At 43.3% G+C, this 18,783-nt stretch overlaps 2 protein-coding genes across 2 annotated transcripts; both read right to left on the bottom strand.

Annotated features, from left to right (window-relative positions):
- Nucleotides 1–1,055: 1,055 nt before the first annotated feature.
- On the bottom strand, nucleotides 1,056–10,464 carry LOC105048740 (pentatricopeptide repeat-containing protein At3g62890-like). Its single transcript, XM_010928178.3, has 3 exons — nucleotides 10,324–10,464; nucleotides 2,881–4,038; nucleotides 1,056–2,554 (listed from the first exon to the last, which is right to left on the bottom strand). Exons 2-3 carry the CDS (start codon nucleotides 3,616–3,618, stop codon nucleotides 1,361–1,363), a joined length of 1,932 nt encoding a protein of 643 aa, XP_010926480.1. The 5' UTR covers nucleotides 3,619–4,038; nucleotides 10,324–10,464; the 3' UTR covers nucleotides 1,056–1,360.
- Nucleotides 10,465–11,244: 780 nt separating this feature from the next.
- LOC105048727 (elongator complex protein 4) lies at nucleotides 11,245–18,783 on the bottom strand. Its single transcript, XM_010928158.3, has 8 exons — nucleotides 18,505–18,783; nucleotides 18,168–18,412; nucleotides 17,994–18,069; nucleotides 15,660–15,816; nucleotides 12,778–12,856; nucleotides 12,456–12,615; nucleotides 12,271–12,362; nucleotides 11,245–11,734 (listed from the first exon to the last, which is right to left on the bottom strand). Exons 1-8 carry the CDS (start codon nucleotides 18,668–18,670, stop codon nucleotides 11,567–11,569), a joined length of 1,143 nt encoding a protein of 380 aa, XP_010926460.1. The 5' UTR covers nucleotides 18,671–18,783; the 3' UTR covers nucleotides 11,245–11,566.

Raw genomic sequence — 18,783 nt, 5'->3', positions numbered from 1 at the left:
ATTAGAAGCAAGTGCAAGTGCCATCTTTGGATACTAGTCTCATCACTACAACACCAGCGAGCTCCACAATCTCATGAAAGTTGATATTGCTGGATGAGACATCTGTAAGATTTATCCGAACTTATTTATCATAGAGACTTAAAAAATTTAAATCTCATTTCAAATGATAGTTTCCCATGCTTCTCAAATGAAAACTACAGTTAATTGTTGCTGGATTCCAAAAATGCTATAATTATGTCCCAAATCAAACCAATGCAGCAATAATTATGTCTCATCACAGAACAGTCAGATTGATTTCCTCTTGTTTTTCAAACTAACATGCTAATCATAAGATAGTAATAATGTCTTCGGACTGTGGGATACACATTTAACATGCAATGAATAAAATTGATTGCAATCTCATACAAGCAGAGAAATGAATACATGTTGTAAATAAAATTCCATTCTAGTACTAAACAACATCAATAGTTGCACATCAACTAATGCATGGATTTCATAACATCAAATCCTCGAATACAACAAAAGTAGCAGTAACAACTTTCTGAGTTTTACTCCAAATACTCCTGTATCATTCAATTGTATAAAAATAGTTCCTTTAATTGAAAATATTCATGAGCTACTTAGGAAATATTTACATTTAGTAATAGTACTTCTTCTGCTTTATTTGCCAAGTTGCCATTAATATTCTTCTTGTGTTGCATTAATACATGGACCACGTAGCATCCTCCCCCACTTCAAGATGCTGTTCAGATATTATACTTTTCTCTAAATTATTTCTTTTCTATGATTTCTATTGAATCTTTTTCCTTCTAATAGGAGAAGAAGATACTAATCACAAGAAAATTCATTCAAAATGCAAACCTATACAGTGACAACATGCTGATCAAATAAATTTTGTGATCCATATATGGAGTGCACTACTATCATGTCCAATGTAAATTAGTGCCTTTACACAATGAGCTTTATATGTTTCCAGTGTGGGTCAACTGATGTTTACAAGACCTTTGGGAGCATGTCATTCTATAAATATGATTACTTTGCATTAAAAAAAAAAATTAACAAAAGAATGGCTATCTTTTACAAGCCTCAAACAATTAGGGGAAAAAAGAGAGAATATTGATATGACTTTTGCTATAAAAAAATAAAAAATAAAAAAAATGAAAAACTTTGATCAAGTTTATTATGTTAAGATGTTGATTAAGCAAGCTGAGTTGTCAACTCTAACTCCTACATTCTCCTGCTGTGGCCTTCTACCAATAATCATTTCAGGAACAGTATCCATCTTTGAAAATAAAAAAACTTCAATCAAGTTTCTCAAGCTGAGTTGTCAACTGTAACTCCATTGTCCTACTGTGGCCTTCTACCAATAATCCTTGCAAGAACAGTATCCATCTTTGAAGTGGTGAAACCTGATCCTATCCCGAACTATAATCTCCCGGTCATAAACCTTGGAGATGAACTTTGTAGCATGGTGGCAGTCCCTACAGACCCGCAAATTTTTCACAATTCGGATTGGGGTTCCTGAACTAGTATTCATCAGCCCAAACGCAATGGCTAATTTCTCACTGTGTCTTGATAGGGCAGTCTCCTTGTCTTCTTCGTCAATATCAAGCAGCACTTCTCCAACTTCTGGGGCATAGCCAGCGATCTTTAGTTTGATAGCCATCTCATCCAAAAATGAGTAGATCTGCTTTGTCTGTGGATGGGATTTATCTCCCACAAGAAACTGATGGAACATCCCATTTAGTTCGATGGAACTGCAACCTGGTGTCTTTCTCCCATTGGTGATTTCAAGGTGCTTCCTCACATCCCCTGCATCATTCCATCTCCTAGATCGAGAATAAATATTTGCTAATAGAACATGACAGCCAACATGTTTAGGCTCCACTTCACTAATAAGTTTCCCTATTCTCTTTCCCATCTCTATGTCTCCATGTATACGACAAGCACCTAGTAATGCACCCCATATGATGGTATCTGGAGCCATAGGCATAGTTGATATCATCTCTTCTGCCTCTTTCAAGAGCCCAGCACGGCCAAGAAGATCCACCATACATCCATAATGCTCAATTTCTGGATCTATGCCATGGACACTCTTCATTGAATTGAAATATAATCTCCCCTGGTTCACTAATCTCCCATGGCTACAAGCATTAAGCAAGGATACAAAAGTTACTTTATCAGGAAGAACATTCATTTTCTTCATCCTTTCAAATAGTTCGACTGCTTCATCAGATCTGCCATGAATAGCAAAACCACTAAGCATAGCATTCCAAGGCCGAACAGTTCGTTTTGGATTAGTTTCATCATTGAATAATTTCCATGCAGACTCTATCTCTCCACACTTGGCATACATATCAATGAGACCAGCAAGCAATCTATCATTCATCTTGATCCTAGCTTTGTTAATATAGATGTGAATCCATCTTCCCTGATCCAAAGCCACCAGATTAGCACAGGCTGCAAGAACAGTTGTGAGTGTGAACTCATTAGGTGTAGCACCTGCAAGCTGCATGTCACGGAAGAGTTCCATTCCCTCCACAAAGCATCCCACCTGAAAAAAGCTAGTGAAATTTAATGCAAGTTAACATCCAGAGGGCCATATAACACAGTGAATAAATTGGCACGTTCCAAAGATTAGGAAAGCCTTCCTTCCTTTGGCAAAGGAAGCCTTGCTTTATCAACAATAGGTGTAAAATGGATATAAAGGACAATCAATGCAACAAAATCAGTTATAGTAATCATATAGAACCAGTTGATTTGAAATATTCGATACACATCAGAAAGAATTACCCATGAAATGATACCAAGAAAATAGAACAAATATATTCAGTCAAAACAAATCATATAGGACTAATGATATTTGAAACCTGTTTTTACCTGCACGTAGCCTGCAATAACAGTACTCCAGGAAACAACATCCCTCTCCGGCATCTCATCAAACAATTCCTTGGCACGAACCGTATCACCAGCCCCTGAGTATCCACCAATCAAGGAATTCCATGAGACCAGATCCCTCCCAGAACTTTCATCAAACACCCTCTTCGCATCATCCAACAGCCCCCAACACCCGTACATCCGAATCACCACGTTCGAAACAAACACATTGGTCTCGAACCCACGCCGGATCAATTGACCCCTCACCTGCTCCCCCTCCACCAGCCCGAACCCTTCCGGCCCGCACGCAGCCAGGACAAATGCGAAGGTATACTGGTTCGGAAGCGGGGCCGAAGGGTCCCGAAGCAGGGAGCGGAAGAGGAGGAGGGAGGCCGGTGAGGAATGGGCCTTGATGAGGGTGTTGTAAGAGAAGAGAGGAGGGAAAGGAGAGTGGCGGAAGACGAGGTCGGCGTAGGGGAGTAGGGGAGGAGAAGGAGAGAGGAGGAGCTCGAGGAGCTTGCTGGGTGGGAAGGGATGAAGGAAGAGGCCGGCGGTGATCATCTCGGCGTGTGCTTGCTTGATTTGGTCCAGGGTTTTGCACGAGTCCAGGAGGGAGAGGAGAGGGTGGTGTGAGCTGAAACGAAGAGTTTTGGTTGGGGAGACGGTGGTGGAAAGCCGTTGCAGCATGGCGGGAAGGGTCGGCTTGGAGTTCGCGACGGTCCAAGAAACTTTTCGAACCATTCGACTTAGCAAACCAAGTAAACATCAATCTCTAAGTCGCAAAACCACCGACAATACTGCAGGTGAGATGAAGTGGCTCGAACATCAGATGTGCGATGTCGGCCCGTTATGCAGGTCGCGTTCAATTATTACTTGAACAGGTCCAATGGACTACGCCGAATCCCACGGTGGATAACACGCCACTTTGTCCTTGTATTTCACCCATTCTCAATTGCGCGTTATCCACAGTGCATATGCTCAAAGATTTGCCCTGGTCCAGCTGGACCTGGTCGATGCAACAATTTCTCATCGGACAGCAACGAAAGGCATACTTTAAGAGTCGTGTACGGTTTATGATAAAAGACAATGATATGTTGAAACGTGATATCATGGTGTTACGTATCAATCTTGAAGTCTGTTGAATGTTGCATCCACGCCTGGCTGCAGTGGAAAGGAAGGTTGCTGGCAATAGTTAGAGCACGTTTTTTCAAAAAAAAAAAAAAAAGAGATAAGATAAATAAGATCATGTCTGTCACTGCTATCTTTGTGTCTGAGTTTTTTTTTTTTTTTAAACACATTATTGAAATCTAACATGGAGATTGATGTTGAAGATGTTACTGGCATGGAACTTTTGCCATTCCTAAACTTTTGCTTCCAATGCTTCACAAGCTTTTTACTAACAGTCTAAAAAATCAAAGGGGTTTCACCATATGGTTGTTCAGTCTATTATATTTTTCCTCTTCGATTTTTTTTAAAAAACAGAAATAATAGTCCTTAAAATTCTAAATATAAAATTTTCACAATTACAAACTGGAAAGTGAAACACTTTCAACTATTTTCTATATCAATTCAAGCTATTTATTCAACAACGGACAACACTAAAAAAAATTCTGTATTATGCTTCTGATTCTATGAGTATTAGAAAACAGTTTTTGACAGGAGCAACAAGGATTTGTTTTCAAATTTAAGAGCATCTAATTTCCACTAGACTGCTCTGTTCTGAAAGGGATGGCAACAAAGACTAGTCTCCAAATTAAAGAGCTCGAGTTATGAATGCTCCACCGCACGTAGGAACATGGCAACAAAGATTTGTCTCCAAACTAAAGAACTCGAGTTATGAATGCTCCATCATGGGTAGGAGAAAGGTAGAAGAAAAGTCAGTAATAACCTTAGAATTCATGTATAAGTATTTTACATTTTGCTACGGTATTCTAAAAAATAATTTTATTTTTTTATAATTAACTTATTTCTGACTGTTGAATTAAAGATGGATAATTTAAATTTTTCTATCAACAATCAGTTAGAGCAACAATATACGTGACTGATGCGGTAAGTATTTTAAAAATAAAAATTAAATTAAATATATTTTTTTTTTCTAAAAGCTTTCTCGCCGTCCCTCCTCTCCTAAATCACGATTTTCTTAATGTTGGGTGGATGTCTGGCCAGGACACCACCTCTCAAGATCTTTCCAGTACCACGCGATGCAGCAGGAAGAAAGAAGAAACAAAACAAAAAGAAAAAACAATCAAAATACGTGGATCAGCCACAAAAGGGCTCGCCTCCACGGGGCATGCAAACTTCACTATGAAAAAGAAATTTTACAAGAGGAGACCTCACCCTCAACCCTTATACACCCAATTCTCTCTCACATGAAGTTCCCCTCACAAAAGCTCTCTCTCTCTTGGAGACCCCCCTGAACCCCTGAAGAGCCTGGCGACCGCTGTCCAGGAGCCTCCTGCTCCTTCTCTCACAGTACACCCGCGCCTCTCTCTCTTCACGCTGGTTCGTACGACTGTACGATGAAAACCCGAGCCCCCCCAAACCTCTTCTGTTCGTTCTCAGGCCTTTTAAAGCCTTAAACATAGGTTAGAGAGTGATTAGGAATCCTAAACATAGCCAAAAAACCCTCCTGACCGTCGGATCAAGACCGGGAGCGTCCTCGACCCTTAGATCGCGCTCCGGTCCACGAAATAGGGCCGTGGACCGCGAGAAACGCGTGGGAAACGCCCACGCGGTCCGCAGGCCGGGCCGTGGACCACCCGGTCCATGGTGGACCGGGGCAAGAGCTAGCAGGCCCGCTGGCCTGGGCCGGCCCGCGCGCGCGGGCCTGGGCCGCGCCCGCGCGCGCCTGGGCCGCGCGCCTGGGCTGCGCGCGCCTGGGCCGCGCGCCAGCCTGGGCCGCGCGCCCGCCTGGGCCGCGGGCCCCCCCCGCGCGGGCCTGGGTCGCGCGTCCCGCGCGCCGCCGCCTGCGGCCGCGCCGCCGCCGGTCGCCGGCGATCCTCCGCCACCTCGATTTTCGTGCCATCTTCGAAAGCTCGTATCTTCTCCATCCGAGCTCCGATTCAGGTGATCTTGGTCTCGTTGGACTCCGTTTTTCACCGCGAACCTCGCTGTGGGCTCAATGTGGGCTGAATCTTGAGGCGTCAGATCCTAACAATCTCCACCTCGACTCGATATTCGGCCTCCTCCAAACTCCGAGAGCTTCTGGATCTTCTCGCCCCCATGCCCTGGGGCAATCGCCTGCTGATCATGGATGGGCAAACATGGGAGTCGAGCTAGGCTGCTCGATCCCATCTCCGTCGTATGCTGTGCTCCTCCTGACCTGAGACCTGCTCGGGGCATCATCCTGCGGCAATAGGAATCTTACCTTGCGACGTCGCCTCTCGTCCTCCCGAGTCTCCTGTCTCGTGCCCGATCCACCTCCTGGAGCTCCACCTTGCTCTGGGCTCCACCTGGCTCCCAATGCTCCACCTCGCACTGGGCTCCCTGCCAGGTAATAATGTCCTCTGCTCCCCTTCTTCCCCTCCAGCACAATCCTATCGCCGCGTAGCACCCTCAGGATTCCTCCACCAACTACCGTCCTGTAGCCTCTCGAATCCAGTCTGCTAAGTGAGATAAGATTCCGCCTGAAATCGGGTATGTATCGGACCTCCCCCAATCTCCTCACTGCACCATCATGTGTCCTCCAGCTGACCGTCCCAATGCCTCTGATCGCACAGCTCGATCCATTCGGCAGATATACAGTGCTCTCACTGTTCTCTAGGGAGTCAAACTGCTCCTCTCTGCAACACACATGATAGGGGCATGCAGAATCTAATATCCACTGCTGGGAAGAAGTAGATACCTCGTCAGATATCTCCAGGACATCTCCATCTGAATCGCTGCTGGCCGTCGCTACAGCAGCCACCGTCCGATTTTTCAGTTGAGGGCAATCTCTGGCTAGATGCCCCAACTCCTCACACCGGTAACACCTGATTTTGCTCAAATCCCTCCTGGACTTAGACCGCCCTCGATGCGATCTCCTGTCGCTCCGTCTACCGCCTCCTGCTCCTCCAAAAGTCATCAAAGCTGAGCTATCGCCACCTGAGCTCGAAGCTGGGTTCTCCCTCCTGAGAACCTCGTTTTGGAGTATCGCCGCGGTGACCTCGTCCATATTGATAGTGCTCTTCCCCATTAGAAGAGCAGTCACCAAGGACTCGTACGAAGGGGGAAGCGACGCCAGCAAAACCAGCGCCCTGGTCTTCTCCTCAACGTTCTCGCCAACGCTGAGAAGGTCGGTGAGGATCTTCTGGAAGTGGCTCAGATGCTCCTGCACTCTCTGTCCCTCAGTCATCCGCAGTTGGTAAAACTGCCTCCAGAGGAAAAATGTGTTGGTGAGAGACTTCGCCATGTACAACTCCTCGAGCTTCGACCACAGCACCGTCGGGGAAGTCTCGCTCAGCACATGGATCACCACCTCATCCGTCAGGTACATGCGGATGGAACTCACCGCCTGCATCTGTAGCCGTTTCCAATCCCGCACCTCCATGGTGGTCGGCTTCTCATCGCACAAGAGAGCATCGATCAACCCCTGTTGGATGAGCACGTCCTTCACCCTTGCCTGCCACAAGGAGAAATTGCTCTTACCATCAAACTTATTGATCTCCATCTTGATTGTTCCTGTTTTCTCCATCTTCAGTCTTGCTCACCACCACTGCAATCTGCGTCCTTTTACCGCCTTGCTCTGATACCACTTGTTGGGTGGATGTCTGGCCAGGACACCACCTCCCAAGATCTTTCCAGTACCACGCGATGCAGCAGGAAGAAAGAAGAAACAAAACAAAAAGAAAAAACAATCAAAATACGTGGATCAGCCACAAAAGGGCTCACCTCCACGGGGCATGCAAACTTCACTATGAAAAAGAAATTTTACAAGAGGAGACCTCACCCTCAACCCTTGTACACCCAATTCTCTCTCACATGAAGTTCCCCTCACAAAAGCTCTCTCTCTTGGAGACCCCCCTGAACCCCTGAAGAGCCTGGCGACCGCTGTCCAGGAGCCTCCTGCTCCTTCTCTCACAGCACACCCGCGCCTCTCTCTCTCTTCACGCTGGTTCGTACGGCTGTACGATGAAAACCCGAGCCCCCCCAAACCTCTTCTGTTCGTTCTCAGGCCTTTTAAAGCCTTAAACATAGGTTAGAGAGTGATTAGGAATCCTAAACATAGCCAAAAAACCCTCCTGACCGTCGGATCAAGACCAGGAGCGTCCTCGACCCTTAGATCGCGCTCCGGTCCACGAAATAGGGCCGTGGACCGCGAGAAACGCGTGGGAAACGCCCACGCGGTCCGCAGGCCGGGCCGTGGACCACCCGGTCCACGGTGGACCGGGGCAAGAGCCAGCAGGCCCGCTGGCCTGGGCCGGCCCGCGCGCGCGGGCCTGGGCCGCGCCTGCGCGCGGGCCTGGGCCGCGCCTGCGCGCGCCTGGGCCGCACGCCCGCGCGCGCCTAGGCCGCGCGCCTGGACCGCGCTCCAGCTTGGGCCGCGCGCCCGCCTGGGCCGCGGGCCCCCCCCCGCGCGGGCCTGGGTCGCGCGTCCCGCGCGCCGCCGCCTGCGGCCGCGCCGCCGCCGGTCGCCGACGATCCTCCGCCGCCTCGATTTTTGTGCCATCTTCGAAAGCTCGTATCTTCTCCATTCGAGCTCCGATTCAGGTGATCTTGGTCTCGTTGGACTCCGTTTTTCGCCGCGAACCTCGCTGTGGGCTCAATGTGGGCTGAATCTCGAGACATCAGATCCTAACACTTAAGGGGGTGGGTGGTGGAGTTGAGAAAAGCCCGAGAAAGAGGTTGAGGGGGTGCATCAAGGATAGAGGAGGGGCTGGACGACGGTGTCGTCACCAATGGTGGAGGAAGAGGAGAGAGAGAAGGAGGAGAAGGTGGGGGTGTGCACTGAGGGTGAAGAAGGGGCGGAGCGTCAGGGTCATTACCAAGGACGGAGGAAAGAAGAGAGAGAGGATACAGTGGAGAAGAAGAAAGAAGAGAGGAGGAGGTACGTCGAAGAAGAAGAAAGAAGAGGGGGGCACGTGCAGCAGAGAAAAAGAAAGAAGAGAAGGGAGGGAGCTGCGGCGAAAAAGAACAATGAAGAGAGGGTGGGGGCCGGGGGGGTTGCGGCGAAGAAGAAGAAAGAAGAGAGGATGGGGGGGCGGGCGGGGGAGTGGGGGGCGGTCATGGAAGGGGCAGGCACAGCAGGGAGGAGGCGCGGTAGTCGGGGGGTGGGGGGACGGCATAAGCAGGGAGGCGGCACGGTCACAGGAAAGAGGGGCACGACAGGGAAGCGGCATGGTTGCCGATGGGGGGGGGGGAGGCATAGGACAGGACGAGTAGGAAGGTGGCATGGTCGCGGGAAGGAGGGCACAGCAGGGAGGCGGTGTGGTCGCCGATGCGGGGGGGCACAAGCGAAATTTGTGGGTGGGCCAAAGAGAGGGGAGGGAAAACTGCAGGGTGGGGTGGCACGAGTACCAGACGGAGAGGGAAGACTGCCAGGGAGGTGGGTCCGAGGTGGCAGGCGACGGCAAGAAGAAGCAAAAAAGAAGACGGAGGAAGATTAAAAATAATAAAATATTATTTTTTAAAAAATAATTAAATATAAAAAATAATAGTATATCATCCTAAATATCTTGCATAATAAAAAATTATTAAAAAATACTGTAGCAAAACCCAAGCATTTTTATTTGCACATGCTAATGGGAAAATGACATAAACTTGGACACTAATTGGAAAGCTACAGCTATCTAGGTTTCATTAAAGTTTATAAGGATTATTGTCCTGCAAATTGCCCTTGAAACCTAACCGAGGCAAGCTCTTAAAACTTTGATAGGAACGACTCGTGACTTTACCATCGATAGTCATAAACAACTAGTAACTCAGCTGGACGGTACCTTCCTCTTCTAGTAAGATGTCTCAGTCATCAAAAGGCTTTACTAATTACTGTTACTACCTGGCATCTTCCAACGGGCCCAAAAATATATATATTTTTGCTACCAAAAAAAAAAACATTTTGATGTCGATTTGGAATTCCTTGAATTTAAATCTGTTCATGGGCACAACCCAACCTGACCTAAGTATCTTAATCAGTCGAAATCTTGAATTCTTGCACCTTACGGCCTTATGCTGTACCTTTGTTTCCTGAATCACAAAATTTTTTTCAGCCCCGACTCCTTCCGAGTGACAGGAACAACAACAATAAAAAGAAACCATACTTTTCCTCATATCATTTTTGTCGGCCCCTATTTCTTCTGGAAATCTTCAACTTCCGCACAAATACGTCCCAAACAAGATCAAGAATCAAGAATGCTCCACCGCTTTTCAACTCTTCACTCGCCCTCAACAGACCCCCATCCTCTCCAATTTGAGTTTATTTCTCCCTTTGGGGTTTAAGTAACGATATCGATAAAGAAAATAGGAACGTACCAGGGTATGATTCTTTGGGCTCCGGAGGTCCATCCTCCGGTATTCCATCGTTCTCCTTCTTCGTCTTCTCCTCCACCGCTAGGGGCTTCGGAGCGAATAGCTTCGTGCGTATCGCCGGTGGAGTACTGAGGCATGAGAACTGCTCTGGTTCTTGGATTAATACGTGGATATTTGAATTTTCATCGTCCGGACCGGCTGAACCGAGAGTATGTTGCGTCGTCGGGTGAGTGGACCAGATGCCCCTTCCACGAGATTCCTATTTTTAACGAAAACAAAAAAAGGGGGTCTATTAGCTTCTATGATAGGGCGACAAAATAATAAGTGAATCAGGTTATTAGGGTGGCTTCTTTTGTAGGAGAAATTGGTCTGATAGGACTAATATAACTCTAGCCTTCCCTGTCTTTACAAGTTGGTAAAGCAAAAGCAATATAACCATACCCAGCATTATGATTTATACAACATCAGCATTATAATTTATACACTCAGCGATATAACTTTAGCCTTCCCCACCTCTACACATTTTTTTTGGGCCTTCAAGAAGCATAAGGAGAGAGTAGGAGAAAAAAGAAAGAAGAATCTCAGCACAAGACAATTTATATTGAAAATTGTCATAACGTCCACCGCCCCATACGACTGAACTGAAACCTTCTAAAGTTATACATCAGTGTAGATGGTAAGAAGAGAGAAGAAAAAAAATCTCAAAATCAAACAGACAAAAACGTAATCCACGCTTTTGTTCAAAACATCGGAAGACTGCTAAGGTCTAAGAGAGCCCAAAAGGACCCCTTACAATACCGCAAGGAACACGGAACAGCGCTTGAACACACCAAGAAACTGATATGGTTTGTTTGATTACCTTTCTTGCCTCACAATCCCTTACCAATTATTAAAGGAAAAATTCGAAAACCATACACGATATACTAAGTCATAAATCCACGATATATTTACACGATAACAACAATTTGCATGCACTTTTCTTGCAAACATCCTCTAGCATCTAAAGTTTGCACACATTCTAATTCTACAAGCATCAATTCAACAGTCAGAGAGTATCAAAATATGTTTACAAATGAAACCCACGAGCCATATCTCCATCTCAAATTGATTTCCCCAGAAGACTGGCCAGAGCCACAGCTTTCATAGCCAACATCACGGTGAAAGAAGGCTTTGATGTCAGCTATGGTTTAGCAATAACCTTGGAGATTCTCGATAGAGAAATCCATTGCTAATTTAAGGTGGCAGACTAAAAATCAAGGGGTGAACCTTTCGATGACCCAGAACAACCACCAGATGTTGCATATGAAGTGCCGCTTGAAGCATCTACTGGAGCCTGATTCAAACGTTCCAATATCAAAGACCTTCGCTTTTGCATCTTTAGTGAGAAGGTGGTTGCCTCGAGTATCACTGGAACCTGCAGGCCATTTTAACGATGACAATGATGATGAGCCCAAGAGTACTCGAGTCTAGCAAAAATTTCAAGCTTTCAGTTCCACGGCCAAAAGCACTTCTAAAAGGCAAGCAGTGAAAGCACAGGCACATATGAATTTAACACCATGTGCCCATTTATCTGTACTACTATTTAACTCAAACTTGTGTGTGACTTCCAAATGCCACACCAACATGATCATCACTAGTACCACTTGACTTTTTTATCTCGGCCTTGATGATGGTTGAAGTGATGAATGATAATTCTGTATAAAATACAATGCACTTACTTTATTCCTCTCTCGCAAATCATCTAAAGAGTTAGAATGGATGTTTATTTCTTGAGAAAAGGAAGTCTGATTACAAACTCTCTCATGACAATTTTGTCGTTTAATCATAACAGTCCAGCACAAAAAAATCAAAGCAGCACACGCATCAGGACATCCCACATGTTATATACAAAAGCTGTATAAACTGAAAGAAGCATAAATATAAAAAAAAAAATAAAGAAATTCCACCCACCTGAGTATTAATCTGAGCCACCTTATGCACATGCAAAAGGCCAACCATGTCTTGATAACCAGTAAGGAGTTTTGCCAACTCCTTATCTTCATCTGGAATGAAATGCATTTCACAAAGAATTAATTCCAATTTAAGCTGAGACGCTACAAGGGTATAAAGAACTGAATATAGGCACTTTAACATGCCTGGAATTGCTCTAACAGAGAGCAACGTATCTGCCAAGTGTTGCCATCTCTTGGAGAAGGAGGGGGAAAGAACCGATGTTGGAAAAGTTATAACAGCAACTGCATTAGAAGATCGTATCATTGCTCTCAAAGATCTGACAAAGGAAACCATATCCCAATCCTACAGTAGTATAATTCCAGAAGTAAACGAACCGAGTAAGTTTTGTATTAAGATTGTAATTCCATGACATGAAGTTGGATCGATCGATTTACGTGGAATAGCTTTTGAACAATCAAGCCACTCAATGTCAGCTTACTATTTATAAATGGATCGAACTCTTACCATTTCTGAGTATCCACATTGTGGAGCACAGAGGGATTGTATTGCAATACGACCAGCATTAACATTGCCGCCATCATTCCTGGATGCAAAACATAAGAAATCATCCATTACCAACAGACTCTATTTTATCTATTTGTATACCCAGGAACAACAATATGGTCATGTATGGGAACTTGTCATTATAAATAAAACATACAATGACACAAAGCTGCTATAATACAATCTTTTTTTTCCAATCTGAAACATATACATGACTGATAAGTAATCATGCTCAGAATAATTTTTGAAATCAGAAGACCCAAAACTATTTCATATTATACATCTGCAAGTAAGACTAAGAAAAAAGAATCTTACGCAGCTAGATTGAAGGGTACTTAATGTAGTAAAAATAGCATACCACCAAATAATTGATCAAGCTTCTGCTGGTAGCAGACGGATTTTTGGTAAACCTGACTTTTGGTCCATCCAATTGTTTGATCTCAAAGCAAACTCTATTGGTACCCACTGGATTATAAACTTCCTTCAGAGTAGGATTATTTAGAGAAATCCAACCCAATATCTATAATCAATTTCTAATATTTCCCATCTACAACCAATTTCTAACATTCCCCATCTATTATCCAAGCCTTTAGAACCTTCCTTTTTTGGGTCTCTTTAACGATATGGTCTGTTAAGTGCGGTTCTCATGGGAGCTTTTTTTCTTCACTGCCTAATATTATGACCATCCATACAAATGTGAAAAGCAGGTGATGCCTATTACTCGCTTAATTTTAAGGAATACAACTTAATTTATTTCATTTCAACAACTTTTAGCGTTGTTTTATGACAAGTCAAGATGGGATATGTTAATAGTATGGTGATGTAAGTAATGTCAGGTGGGAACCAAAATTAGTGGTGTTGCTTCGGTCTCCACCAATAACACTTGACACTGTCCCTAGGAAAGATTGGAGCCAAGGTAGCTTACCAGCGACATAATAAAAGCCTTTCTTTTCCTTTTATATTGCAGAATGCGACTATCATTTGGCAAAGAAATAGTGGATTAACCCATGTAGTCTCTCTCCTTAGCAACCAGACCTGTGAACCCCTTAGGATTGCTTCTCATCCTTCCAAGAAATCATATACCTCTACGCTTTTTATTTACGCCCATTTTCTTCCATTGCAATTAAGTTCATCAAAAGCAAATAGCAACAATTATTTGATCACCAAAATTCTTCTTTTTGTCCGTTACAACTGCCCCCTCCTATGTCATTTCTCTTAATTTCCCTTTTTCTTGAGACAAGGTCCTTCTTTTTGTTTAACATCTCATATGTGCTTAACCCACTTAACAGAATGCATAATATGTTAGTTTTTATGCCAAACTGTGAATCATTTCTAGCAGTCTGCAGTTGTGCCAAAAGTTTGGAAACAGTTTAAATGCAAGATTTAAAAAATAATAATGATATTGTGTAACATGAACTTGTTATATTCATGTAAAGAAAAGGACAAGAGAGGCATGACAAAAAACTATCAACAACAGACCAGAAAGAGTAACATATGGCATCTTTCTTTGTAACTCATGAATATTCCAGGATTAACATCTGGATTAATCTGAGATATATCATAAATTTCATGAACAACTGAAAATTCTTGACTAATACAATTATTGGGAAATGATTTGGAGAATTATTCAGCTAGAAAGGATACTATGAGTAATCACAGATATTTTCAACTACAGCATATCCAATTCATATCCTTTGAGCACTACCATAAAATGGCATTTTTCGACCTCCCGACGCCACTTTCACCAACAGTAAATAAATCACTTCAACTCTAATGATTATTCTCCCGACATCTTTAATCAGGAATCAGGAATTACTTCTCCAGTACTCTGATTTCTGGGCCCATCAAAAATCATTAAGGTCCCTCCAAGTAGTTCATCTAACCCATATAACATCTTGAAATAAGATCAAGACTCACACACACAACATTTAGATCTGAGATTTGGGTTAGTAGGTTTACATATTAAGACTTTCAGGATTGCTAAATTCTGATGCTAGGCCTTATCCCATCAAATAAAAATAATTAGTAATGGCTAACCTATAGGGCCATTGGCAGTATTCCAGACTGCAGTTTTCACTGCCAGCAAATTATAACAGCAAGGAAAAGGGAAAAATTATTTTTCAATCTGTTGATCTTTTCCATAGTTTGCATTGTGTGTCACTGCATACCTTTAAAAAAATATATTTTCAAACATTTCAGAAACCTTTTTAACTGAAACTAGTTAATTCCAATAAACAGACTTTTTAGCACAATAAACCAGATCAACCACCTACCTTTGACATGGTCCAGTGACAAAGATGACCTTTATGTCATCATTTAGATTAATCTGGCACACCAAAATTGATTTTCAAGGTAAGAAAACACTAAACCGTTTCAAACATGACAAGCCATGAACAGGTTGGTGGATTTACCCAGATGTTAAAATTTGCTGATCTTTAAACATTCATACGAGGAAATCTGATGAAATCCACTAAGGCATATAATAGGAACGACTGCAGGAAAAATAGTTCCAGTTCTAAAGGACAATTTAAATGAATCAGTGAAAAAAATTGATAGGCATAGCAGATCTTGGATGCCATCAAACAAATCAAAGATTGCTGTTCAATATAACAGATATGCAGTTTAGAACATTTCCATGAATAGTAGTAAGTGCGTATACAAAATAATATATTTAGTTTATTAAACTAAAAGAGATCAACTATGAGATAGAGCAAAGCTAGACAATTGTTACTTACGAAATATGCATACAACGGCATAAACAGGTCAAGGAAGACATGTAAAAAGCAGTAATTTCAAGATTATTTTTCCTGAAAGAAATAGAAAGCAAAAAGATTTGGCCAGACCTACTAAGGTTAGATAGAAAAGTGGAACAATGCTCACGGAGAACTGCAAGATTTGCACTATCTTGAATGCTTATACAATCAATTTGTTGTGCCCTAAACATTTGCCTTTCAAGGGGCTTCCGCAAATCAAAATCACTGCAGAAATCCTGTTCTATACCTGCAATACCATTAGTTGACTGTTTAAGTCTTCAGAAAACTACCAAGCAAGGCTGTGTCTTTGGAATTATTATTGTACTTCTAGACTGATGAATCGTTGCAACGAAATTAAAAAGGTGAAGTTAGCTGTATCTTACAGGACACAAACACTTTTTATATAGCAATGCATGCATGTCCATGCACATAAGAACAGACTGCATATACTAGATCATGGCCATGATACAGTGACTTGTCAGCAAACAATATTTATGCTGCAACAACAAGAAAAGGCTTGCATGTAACACTAAAGATAGATACGGACATATTGGCATGTGGAATATATAGAGTATAGGTTACTACATCCATCATATATTCTCATGTTCTATGATTAAGCTTGTATGTATGGAGTCATAGTTTCTCATAGTTGTATAGGCTTGGTCATTAGTCCCTAGCATTTGGTTATTCCCTTTATTCCTGTTTACCTAAATACTTGCTTTAGTTTCACAACATGAAGCATGGATCTCCTCTGACAACTTTCTTAAAAACTCAGGAGGCTTAATGTGAAAGTCTGCCTACCTAACCATCAAACCCACAGGCTTAATATGAAAGTTTGCCTAAGTAATGATGAATTCCACAATCAGATCAGATTACCATGCACCCATCTCTATTCACAAAGTAGGAAGATCCAGCTGTCAGAAAATTGACTAATTTTAATGACATTGTCTACTGCCCGCTATAAAATTCATCAGACTAAGAAAGATTACTTCTCTTTGTCCTCGAGATTGTCATTGAATTCCAACCTATCACCAGAGCATAATGAAACACTCGGATTTAAACCTCGCCTTCTGACATTTTTCTATAGTCTTCCCCCTGTTTGTTGAGAATAATGGTGGGAGCACCACCAGATGAAATTATATAAATCAAATACTTGGATAACACCTTCCAAGGTTCAAAACCTGAACCTCCTTTAGACAGTCGAGAGAGCAACCGCTGCACTATAAAACAGCTTGAGGCAATTTCCCACAAAGTCGCCAGTTGTCATTACCTCTTTTTGTCAATCTATGAATCAGGCATATGAAAATCCATCACTGATCTTCAATTAATACAACTGAAGAAATCTCTTGTCTTCATTACGAGAATGCTGTTTCAGCATTCTAAGATTTTGGGACAAATTTCTCCATTAGATTCCCATAAATTCAACCTTAATGGACAAGCCTTACCCCAACTCCATGGGATTGGAAAAATGGAATAAATTATGATGCACTGCATATTTTCTTCCACTGATACTCCAATAACAAATCAAACAATAGAAGTTAGACATTCAGAAAAGCATTTAAACATGTTAGATCCACTCTTTTCTGTCAAGACTATCCAGTCTAGAGAATTTAAACCCTTCTTTGGTGGTATGCAGTTAAGAATTGGAAATTTATCGACTTTCATGATATAATCAGTCAAAGAGTGCCAATGATGGTCCTATCAATTATCATACATTCACAGTTCCCTTCAAAATCTAAATGATCAAGGAGACTTCACTTTGTCACTTGGAAGCTTAAGTCTCTTACTTTATCATTTTGAGGAAAGATAAAATCAACACTCCTGGGAACTCATTTTCAACTTTACTAGGACTAGAGATCCTGCTATGTTATTCCTCCAAAATTGTGACTACAAGGTCATTTCTAAATCATCAAACTCATCCCATTAGTTAGTTTCTTGAACCGATCAGTTACAATGTTTATTGTGTTAGCAAGCAATGCCCCTTGTTCCTTTATTGTTGCATCAATCCACTCCACTTTTAGTTTTAGACTTCTCCAAATTCCAGTTGGTTTGAGAAGTTAATCACATATTCTTGCATGTCACATATTGCCCCTTAAATTGAGTATCTAGACTATAATTGTTGCCGGTACAAGTTCTTGAGTTTGACTCCCGTATCTCCTCCACCCCAACATGCTTCCGCCAAAATAACAAAATCATTACTGCTTCAATATAGCTTACAATTTCTCAGTTGGCTGTCAATGATATCTTCCAGCAAAATTGAAACATGAAGACACCCACACAACCCAAACACCAACACCAACAGCAATACAAAATACAGACAAAGAAGGAAATAAGGAAAAGTTCATTCTAGCAGCCAGACTAACAAAAACCAATGACTTTAAATATAAAAAAGATTTTTTTTTTTTTTTTACTTTCTTTTTTCACCTCTATCGTGAAGTTCAGGAACTTGCCGCTCCCCAAAATACTTCTTGTACTGCCAGGCAATTCTCAATCCCTTCTCCTGCAACACAAGAAACCACACCATAAGGCCAATCAACCAGGCACTTTAAATTCTTTTTTAAAAATAATAAAGAAAGAAAAACGGAGAAAGATCGCAACTTTGTCCTTTGCATCAGGATCGAGACCCGGGGCTCGTTGCCTCTCCTCCTTAGAAGACGAGACCGGGGACGGCAACGTTCCGAGGAACGCCCTCGGATCTTTCGCAGGGCTGGCGAAGAGGAGCGGCTGGCGGTGAACAATACCCTGGGACATGAAGTTCCTCAGGAGGAGGAGGTGGTGAGGCGCGTCGGCGTCCTCCATCACCATCACCACTGACCCCAGAAGGAATCCTCCGCCAAGAATCTCTACGAGGAAAAACCCCACGCTGTTAAGAGATGGAAGAGGAAAATATGAAGGGAAGTGGGAGAGAGGAAGAGACTGCGAATGGAGAGAATACTGTCAAGGTCCGGGATGCCGGAGGAAACGAAGGCGGCGCCGCTGGGGCCAGGCTTGACGCCGGGAACGGGAGGCGAGGGCGCGGCAACGGAGGGGGCGGAGGGATTGCGAGAGAAGCTACTGCTGGTTCGGATGGGGCGGAGATTGGGGTCTTTGGCCGTCGCCATGCCTTCTCGGCGGCTTCTTCCTTGTGTTTTTGCTTTACTCAAGAACGGAGTTCGCCGTCTGGGCTCCAGAGGCAGCGAGACCGATCCCGCTGCTCCCCAGAGGGGGGGTGAAC

Source organism: Elaeis guineensis, chromosome 2, assembly GCF_000442705.2.
Source record: "Elaeis guineensis isolate ETL-2024a chromosome 2, EG11, whole genome shotgun sequence".
In the NCBI taxonomy this organism is placed as follows: domain Eukaryota; kingdom Viridiplantae; phylum Streptophyta; class Magnoliopsida; order Arecales; family Arecaceae; genus Elaeis; species Elaeis guineensis.
The sequence above is the reverse complement of the archived record's forward strand: the minus strand, read 5'-3'. Positions and strand labels throughout refer to the sequence as shown.

Bases quoted from the DNA above. Each gene is read 5' to 3' on its own strand.
- LOC105048740 (XM_010928178.3), bottom strand. From the start codon at position 3,618: ATGGTTCGAAAAGTTTCTTGGACCGTCGCGAACTCCAAGCCGACCCTT. The intron at 2,555-2,880 runs GTAAAAACAGGT...AGCTTTTTTCAG, and splicing joins TTATTGCAGGCTACGTGCAG to GTGGGATGCTTTGTGGAGGG.
- LOC105048727 (XM_010928158.3), bottom strand. From the start codon at position 18,670: ATGGCGACGGCCAAAGACCCCAATCTCCGCCCCATCCGAACCAGCAGT. The intron at 15,817-17,993 runs GTGAAAAAAGAA...ATGGTATTGCAG, and splicing joins TCCTGAACTTCACGATAGAG to GTATAGAACAGGATTTCTGC. The intron at 12,857-15,659 runs GTCTGGCCAAAT...TTTTGCATCCAG, and splicing joins TTTCTATCTAACCTTAGTAG to GAATGATGGCGGCAATGTTA.